This window comes from Seriola lalandi, unplaced genomic scaffold (assembly GCF_002814215.2).
Source record: "Seriola lalandi dorsalis isolate HSWRI2012SDOR001 ecotype SW California unplaced genomic scaffold, Sedor1 jcf7180002054423, whole genome shotgun sequence".
In the NCBI taxonomy this organism is placed as follows: Eukaryota; Metazoa; Chordata; class Actinopteri; order Carangiformes; family Carangidae; genus Seriola; species Seriola lalandi.
The window spans coordinates 62,504-71,643 of NW_019524976.1; the positions used below are offsets into that span (position 1 = coordinate 62,504).

The window sequence follows — 9,140 nt, forward strand, 5'->3', positions numbered from 1 at the left end:
GGAGCTGGATTACAACATAGAGGAAGGTTTATGTTGATATCAAGTCTTTGACATGTGAAAAAAAAAAAAAAAAGTTTTGTTTCCACTGTGTCATCCAATAGTAACATCCTGAGTGTCCCCCCAGTGTCTGGTCTTTAAGGTGACATTAAGGAGACCATGTTGTTCGGACTTAAAATCTCAATCCAGTAGCCGTCAGGGTCCTGAATGAAGGCCAGGTCCTTCATTTTACCTGTGAGAAAGAAAGAAAGAAAGAAAGAAAGAAAGAGTGAGTTACATGTCGTCCCCACAGTGTGACAAGTCAACAGAACCCAGCATCAGCTCTAACCCCCACCCTGAACTCTGAGCTCCATCTCCTGGCGGAAAGTCATATATATAAACCATGAGTCTGAGTATGTCAGTTTTCAACAGCATGTAGATGTTGTACCTCATCTCGTATTGAAATATGTAAGTTATTCTGCTACAGTGATTTAACAGTCTGTGGTGAGACGGGATCTAATGAGAATCGAGACCCTTCATAGAGATTAATCAGGTCAATAAATGAATGAATATCTGCAGCTGCAGGGAGATTTCTACTGTTTTCTGCCTTTAATCTCATGAGTGTTTTAGTTTGACTGTCAGATTCTGAATCAGGCTCAGCGTCTACAACAAACACCAGCATATGCAACCATTATATGTGACATCACGGACGGTCAGCTACTGTAGATAAAATGCTGCTCTGAAACGATTGCCCCAGACCAGAGTGCACAAATGTTTTAAACTCCGAGTGAAGAAGAACTCACCTGAGGCTGGCTTCTTGACGAACGTCACTCCTTCGTCTTCAAATAATTTACAGGCAGTGTAAACATCAGGGACAGCAATGCCAATATGACCTGCAACAAGACGGCAGGTTACACCCAAAACACACACAGCCAAGAAAGCAAATAAAGGTCCAATCTGCTTGGACAGAAATAATGCAGGTATAATATGTTAATTACAGTAAATAACAACAATAAGAATTAAAAAGTTATCAGAGGAAGTGATATAGTAAAATAATAAAAGAACGATTTGATAGTTAATGTAAGCTTGTTTCCTGTCAGTGAAATCTGAATGAACTCTCACCAAATCCTCGCGGTTCGTTGTTCCCGTTGTGGTACGACAGGTTTTCATCTGACTCTGATCCCCAGTTACTGACACAGAGAAACAACAATCACCAAATCACTGAGACATTTATTAAACATGAAAGGAAGTGGACATATATTTAGAAGCTCACTATTCTGCAAAATGATAATGTGAAATATCATTGTAGGTTGTGGCTTTGCAGTTTCCCTTCATATGGAACTGTCCATACACTTTTGGCCGGATTGTTTGGGAGCTTCTCTGCTCTTTTAATGGTGTGTTTGGCGTCGTCATACATACTGTGTGAGCTCGATGGTGGCTCGGCGGGAGAACGTCCACGCCGTCCTCTCTCTGATGTCGACTGGGATTTCCAACTTCTCCTCGTAACCCAGGAAGTAGAGGGTGAAGTGCATCGAGGGGAAGTCGATTTTCTGCAGCAACCTGGAAACCACATGGGAAACTGAGTGCTGGATGATTTTGAACATAAAAACAGCAGGGAAGACTAACATGTCTGACTTTGTCCAGCCATGCAGGACGTCCCTGTGAGAAGTGTTCACAGGGAGGACTGTGGTTCATCCGGAGTAAAGAGGACACAGTTTCTGGAAAGACGAGTTGCTGTTGAACTTTGTGTGTCTCTGGTGCAACAAAGGAAAATTCCTTCCAGAAATCTCAAAACCTGGACAAATAAAACCCAAACCATCTGCGCGGGTAGATACCACTGGAGAACATGGGGTGTAACTTGAGGGGGAAGTGATCCTTTTTAATATTTGACCGTTTGAATAGTTTAGACCGAGGACTCACGTCATGCCAAGGATCCGAGTGTAGAAGTCCAGAGACCTTGCCGGATCTTTGACCCTCAGCATCGTCTGCTGCATCATGTAGTCCTGCAGAGACCAGAGTCATCAAGAACACAGAAACATGAAGCATTTCAAATACTTTAAATACATAAAAAATAACCTTCAGGAATCATTTTAAGCACAGGTTTCATTATTTTCGGGGACATGAATTAACTTTCACTCAACACAAGTTGTTATAAAACAGTCCTAATGTAAGACTTCAAGTCTCATTAGAGTGGAAGTGTCTGCAGCTCAACGTAAATGTCAAGGTATGTGAAGTGGCAGTGCGGCACACAGGTATCTGCACGTCTGGAGTCACACACACATCACAGCCAACAGGTTTGACTGCATTGCAGCCTCACCACAGTCAGCCGAGTAAAATATATCTAATCAAATTCATTATATATAACGTGGCTTCGTTAAAAAACAAGAAAAGTAAACGGTTACCTTGGTGATGGGGTCTCCTTCTTTGCAGGCAGCAGACACAGCCTCATCCGACAGCCCTCTACCCTCCATGGCTCACAGGTCAAGACTAAATGAACGCACAGGTTCCTCACTTTTCCTGCTCTGTGCTGCCTTCAGGTGCTGCTCATAGGATCGTGTGTCTCAGATGTTATATCACACTTGGTTTTCAGAGGAAAAGAAAGAATGTGGACTCACCACAGAAAACTTTTAAGGATATTACTGTTTGTTTATTGCTTTATCCATGTAGAAAGTCTGGGTCACTTTAGAAATATAGCTGAGGAAATCATCTGCACTTTTTTCTTGTCTTGAATGTTCTGAAACTTTTTTTTAAATTAAAGTTTATTTACTTACCACTGCTATCGTCACCAGTAAGGCTGTTATTATTTTAGCTACAGTCACTGATTAAAAGAGCATTAGAATATTACACAGTTCTTAATGTTATGAGAATGTAATGACATATTTTTGTCATTATTACTAAACAACATATCAGCTAATTTTAGAAAGAGATAAGTTTCTTGTTTTAATAAGATAAATAAATAATAAGATAAACTTGTCATTAAAACAAGGAACATTTCATTTTTTAACAAGCGTTGTCGATTCTGTGAAAACACAAGAAAGTTCTAATTAGATACAACAATATCTTGATTTAACAAGAACGCTCAATAACACTGAGTAATTTATATGGTAATAACAAGAACAGTTCATTATAACACAAAAACAACTTGTTATAACATGAAAAGGACTGAATGCTGCCGTACTCCAGATAATTTCCATATCCCCAAATCTCCCCCCAGCGTAGATGAATGATATTTAACATATTCTATCCACATACTTTTGGCCAAGAGGTTTGGTGTTGAGTTTCAGAACCTCAGCAGTGAGTTCAGAAGAAACTTAAATGTTGGTTAAATTAAGGTTTTAACACTTAAATCTGCACGTCTCTTATTATATCGTTATATTTTTTATGTCATTGGTGTTCGACAGCTCGTCTCTTCATTGCAGCAGAATCTGATTTTCCCGGTTTAGATATTGCTGACAGTCCATGAAAGCAGCACTTTTTTTTTTTCCGGTTGTTGCTTCTGTACAGGGAGGGGCAACAGGGCAGCCGCTGCCTTCGGGTGCCCACACCTGAAAATAAGTGTTAACCGCACAGTGAGTTATGTCTATAAAAGTGGGCGTTAACACACTTCACATTTACATACCTGCTCCACAGACCCTGAACGCACTGAGGAAATGATCTGATCATCAAAATAACAGGGAACTGTACTTTAGCTAGGCTAGAGAGTGATGGGAAATAAAACCATTAAAAAGTAAAGGAAGTCTGGCAGGCAACATTAATGAAAAGTAGTATACAAGTTTTTATTGTCTAAGAAGATAATTATGATTAGAATATAAAATGTAAAAATGTTTTTGTTTGTTGGGTGGTGGTGTTGGTGGGGGGGGGGGGGGGCAGGTTCAGCTGCAGGTCTGAACAGGTTTACACTGAGACATTGAAGGTGCAGGAGGATGAGTGTGTGAACTGAAGCTGCAGCCTGATGTAACACATCCTGATTCTGGATCAGTTTTCAAGATAACTGTTTGCTTTCATCTCAAACCATGTTTACATTCGTCATTTCAAAGGAAATAGGATGTGTGTGTGTGTGTGTGTGTGTGTGTGTGTGTGTGTGTGTGTGTGTGTGTGTGTGTGTGTGTGTGTGCAGAATTGTTGTACATTTCTCAAAAAGAACATGTTTTGGATTCTTCCACAGATGTTACCAGCACTTCTAACTCATCCATCTTAACATTACATGGAAAAATCTAAATGGTTACAAAATACCTCAGAGAGATGAGATGAGGAAGGTAGCATTGGTTGCTAGGTAACAGAGATAAAAGTTTAAAAAATTGGAGCCAATCCCAGCTGACATTGGGCGATTGGCCCACCCTGGACAGGAACCTGCGACCTGATTGGTCTGCAGGTGCCGCCTCATGCTACCAGTAATGACACGGACAGTGTTACTACTTGAGCAGTGTATTATTCTGGCTCACATCATGAAGAACTGCCTTGCTGACTGCAGACCAGGGAAGGGGGCATTGTCCATCTAAACTGCTGTCCTCCCCCTCCTCACTTCTATCTGTGTCACACTGCTGCAGGTTCTGTTTACACACACACACACTCTCCCAGACCATAAGCGAACTTCCCGCTGTCAGCTTGGCTCAGATGGAATGTGACCCCACACATTCACTCTTTCTGGAACTCAGTAATGATCCCTCCTCTCCACACACTTTTTTTTGACAGGAATCGGAACTTCCATGACAGGAAGCTTGTATTTGTGTAACAATATAACTGTGGTGTGGTGGTCTGGAGAAGAGAGGCAGGGTGTGCCAGGCATGCTGCTAGTTGTAGGGAGGGGGTTACTGCCACTAAACTGGAGATGAGAAATGATCCTGTTAATATAATCAGCTTGTTTCAACCTCTTGGTGAACACTGTGACGAACTGCACGTGGATAAACAACCGTCGTTGTACGGAAAGTGTGAAGGGCATAAAAGAGCTGAACTGATGTGTGAAAGTAACATTTTTTCAGGAAGGTTTTCTGGTTTGAATGAGAGGGAAGAGGTTGAAGGTTTCATTATAATCAAGGTTCAAATAAAGCTGAATATATTCAAACCTCTGAACTGGATTAAAAAGTTGAATACAGTCATAAATGCAGGGACGTTTCTGAACATGTTGAACACTCATTGTGAATATTTTGGAAGGTATGAGATATACCAATGAACTGAAAACAGCCAACTACGCCCTAGCTGAGGTTTTAAGTTTGGATTGAGTTTCTGTGTAGAATCCTGTAGGAGTTACAAATAAAAAAAAGTAATAAAGATAAGATTTTTTAAACAGTTAGATGAAGGAAACACATCATCATCATTTTAAGAAATAGGAAAATTAACTTCTTTTAGTGGAGCTTTGTGATTAAACTTTGACTGTCACCCAAAGCTGGTTGGCAAGCACAAATACATTCAGTAGTCTTAAGAGAGGCCTCCCCTTCCAGAGAGCATGACTGTTTTTCCCCTCATCACACACATCAAGATTATAATTCATTTTATAATTCAACTAAAAAGGCTCTTATTTTCTTTTCTAGACACTGTAATACTAATAAACTTAAGCTTACACAGTTTCTTATCCATACAGGACGGTGGTTGTCGTCACTTTGCTCTTACTCAGGCCTCTCCTCTGAGCTTTCACCTCCCTGCTCTACAGTCTACTCCTCTGTCGCATCTCCTGACAGATCTAAAGCGGACCTTTCCACAATTCTGAGCAAAGTCCTTTATTCAGCCCTCTACCTCCTGCAAAATGGAAATGGGTTAGAAACTGGGGTTAGTAAGTCCTGCTGTCCACTACAAAGCACATAAAAGTACAATCAGGAGAGACTCAGAAATATTTGGGTAAGTAAAAACTTTCATTGCCATGTGCAAAACAGGAAAAGTGAGAGGTGAAAGAGTCTTTTGTCATCATATTAGAGAAAGGGGGGCGATGCTGTGCGTTGTGTAGGAAATCCCCCCGGGGTCTAGACACTGGTGGAGGTCGTGGTGATGAAATGATGAGGACTCAGAAGATCCAGATGTGATGAGGAGTGGATTCTGATGAGCTCGACCCAGACGCTGGACATGAAGCCAGGAGCTGAAAGGGGAGGAGGAGGGTGCAGCAATCCGGCTGAAATGATACCTGACAGCAGAAGAGATAATGGATTTAAAGTTTGGCCGCAACGACATGATTGGCTGATTGAGATCGTTGTGACATATGATAAACTGACCACTGTCAGCTGATTACAGGGAGTGGAGAGGGTCTACTAGATTGAACTTACACGAAGCTTCGCTCAAGACTCACATTCAAAAGAGCTTCATATACAGCAGTTAGATTTATCACTAGACTGTTCCTGAAGAAATGTCACAAAAAGGGTTTTTTGAAGGTTAGCAGTGTTGCAACAAAGTTCCTGAGATGTCAACAATGGCTGATTTCTTCTGACTTTTCCTTCCCTTTGGAACATATGAAAATGTATCTTACCTTCCTCCTCCTCTGTCCTCCTCTCAGCTCTCATAAATCACTTACTGCCTTTACATTCACATTTCCATTTCCATCTGCGTGTCTTATTTCTGAGAGGCATTTTGAGCTCAAGTGTTCACACAGTTCGGGAGGGGAGATTCCACCATTTCACCAGCAGGCGGCAGTGCATGCCCACTGCCTTACATCCTCCCATGACTCCCCCTCACAGCCTGACCAGAGAACAACTGCTCACATGATAAAACCCTCTGCATCTGCTGTTGTTCAGTCTCACATCCTTTGTTTTTTATTTTATTTTAAATTATTTATATGTATTTCTTTAGTTTTGTTATTACATTTGCCTGGTTGAAATTCCAAAGGTTTGTCTGTGTTGATCAATGTAATGTTTAGCTAATTAAAGTCATGAAACTGCAAAGCTTGTTGTTTTGAAGCAGTTTAATTATTCCATTGTTGCCACACACTGAAGAGTATTTTTGAAAGGTTGATGGTTAACATGGATTGCACAGGACAAAATAAAATGATAATAAAAAATAAATAAAATAAATAATAATGAATAATAAAAACTATTCCCAGGCTGCAGCATCCATAAACAGCTTCATGTTTCCTGATATACAGGATTGTTTCCTTATCCTCATCCTTGTTGGATGAGACAGGGAGTTGTGACTTGTTGTTACTGAATTCTCCACAGCTATATTTATTCATGCAATACAATCTCTGTTAACTCTATGCATTGTTAGCTTTCAGCATCCACTACTACTGTCTCTCTAGACATGTTTATTTGGCAATGTCATTTTCAAATATTCACATCAGAACGTCAAGCTGTGATTTAACCTGATTTAACATGTTTGGGGACGAAGCAGAGGAGGGATTTTGGGACAATGGGACTAGGTCTTACAGTCTTATGGTCTTATGGTCTCACGGTCTACGGTATGTGCATCAGTCAGCTGTCACATGCTGGGTATTTGCAGGAGTGGCTGAGACATGACAGTGGATGTGACAGTGGAGTACCTGAAGGACTGGGTGATGTTATTTGTGGCATTGATTGTCAGTTCACCAGCTCAGGCAGTACAAGTATTGATGGCAACAGCTGTATCACAGAGGTTCACATACACACAGTCATATCTGAATCACTGCAGAGGACATTACATGGACATTCATGGCTTACTGTAACATTAAGGCCTCCCCCTGGGGAGGGGGAAGAGAGAAACCTGCATCATCATTTTTTAACAAATCCAGCACTTATTGTTAAAGGAGCTATTTGTAAGTTTTGGTATTGCTACATAGCTAACGTTAGCATTAACAGCTTTTTACCCACCAGTCTAGAAGAAATGTTACGAGTTCAGCATCAAACTACATTCGTTTACTCACCAACAGCTGTCTCCGGAGGTGGAAAGAAACCCTCTTGTTTAGCTTTTATTTCTGTCACTTCTTTTCTTCTACTAAACTTAGCATGCTAACCAGCTAGCTGCTAGCTGCTAAGTTGGCTGGGCCAGTTGTTTCGTCACTTTCTGATGCTGAGTCACTGTAGTGTGCAGTCTGCCCCCGAAGAAATAACGCTGCTTAGAGGACGTATTATAATCTTGTGTCTTATAAACACAACGATGGCTGAAGCTCTTGGTAACAATGGTAAGTGGCTACGTAGCAATAGCAAAACTTACAAAGCTCCTTTAACAAAACAATCGCACCACAAGGTAATTTAGACAGTGTCAGGGATCAATCACATGATCAACTTGTCCTGTGTTAGAACTCTAGACCATCACATTTCCATTTTGCAGAGCACTTCAAAAGGTGCAATTGAATGTTTTGTGTTGTAATGTCACAGAAATACGCCACTAATGGTGATGGTGATTTCATGCTTTTATTTGGAATGGGGCTAAATGGGGAATGACATGCAGAATGTCCCTTGCCAGACCCAAATCAGAGATTTTGAGGATCATGCTGTGTGCTTCAGTTCCTAGGTATGACATCGTACCAGCCATAGTGAGGGACCACACATCTCTGAACATACATCACATACTCCAACATGAGCAGTGAGACCATCAGGCAGGAAACACTGACACTCTTCCCGTCATGGTGGATGGAAGTCAGGACCCATGATGCAGATAAGACACTGAATGGGTGCAGGAAACACAGGTGTTTATTACACAAAAGAAAAGGTAGGAGCGGCTGGAGCGGGGCAGGGGTTGCTGGATCTTGGGAGGGTAGCTTGGCTGCTGGGGCTTGGAAGGGTGGCTGGGCTGGGGCTTGGAAGGGTGGCTGGGCTGCTGGGGCTTGGAAGGGTGGCGGCAGAAGCAGGACCTGGAAACAAGGGGGGGAAAAACACGGTCAAGAACTCAGTCATAAAACTAGCGAGAGAGCTAATGAACAAGAAACTGACGAATCTCTGAGCCGATATATTTACTATACCACTTGGGGTTAGCTGACAATCTGGCGAAGAGCTGTGGACTGGACCAAGGCTTTATGCAGACTGGAGTGAAGGTGACTTGATTGCAGATCAAGTGCTGCAGGCAGGTGGCTTGATTACTGACGGCTGGCAGGTGTGCAGGTCAGCTCCGCCCAGCTCCAGACAGAAAAACACTAAGATCCTGACACTTCCATTCTTATACAAACTGTTACATACTGTATAGAGTTTAACATGGCAGCCTCTGAGACCCTATAACATACTGATCTGACACAGAGGGAGGACATATTCTTACTATATGACATTTGCATTAGA

General features: G+C 41.7%; 1 protein-coding gene across 1 annotated transcript; it reads right to left on the reverse strand.

Annotated features, from left to right (window-relative positions):
• Positions 1 to 5: 5 nt before the first annotated feature.
• LOC111657986 (lactoylglutathione lyase-like) lies at positions 6 to 2,485 on the reverse strand. Its single transcript, XM_023410349.2, has 6 exons — positions 2,379 to 2,485; positions 1,897 to 1,979; positions 1,396 to 1,536; positions 1,099 to 1,166; positions 780 to 869; positions 6 to 229 (listed from the first exon to the last, which is right to left on the reverse strand). The coding sequence occupies exons 1-6, from the start codon at positions 2,445 to 2,447 to the stop codon at positions 135 to 137; spliced, it is 546 nt and encodes a 181-aa protein (XP_023266117.1). The 5' UTR covers positions 2,448 to 2,485; the 3' UTR covers positions 6 to 134.
• Positions 2,486 to 9,140: the final 6,655 nt, after the last annotated feature.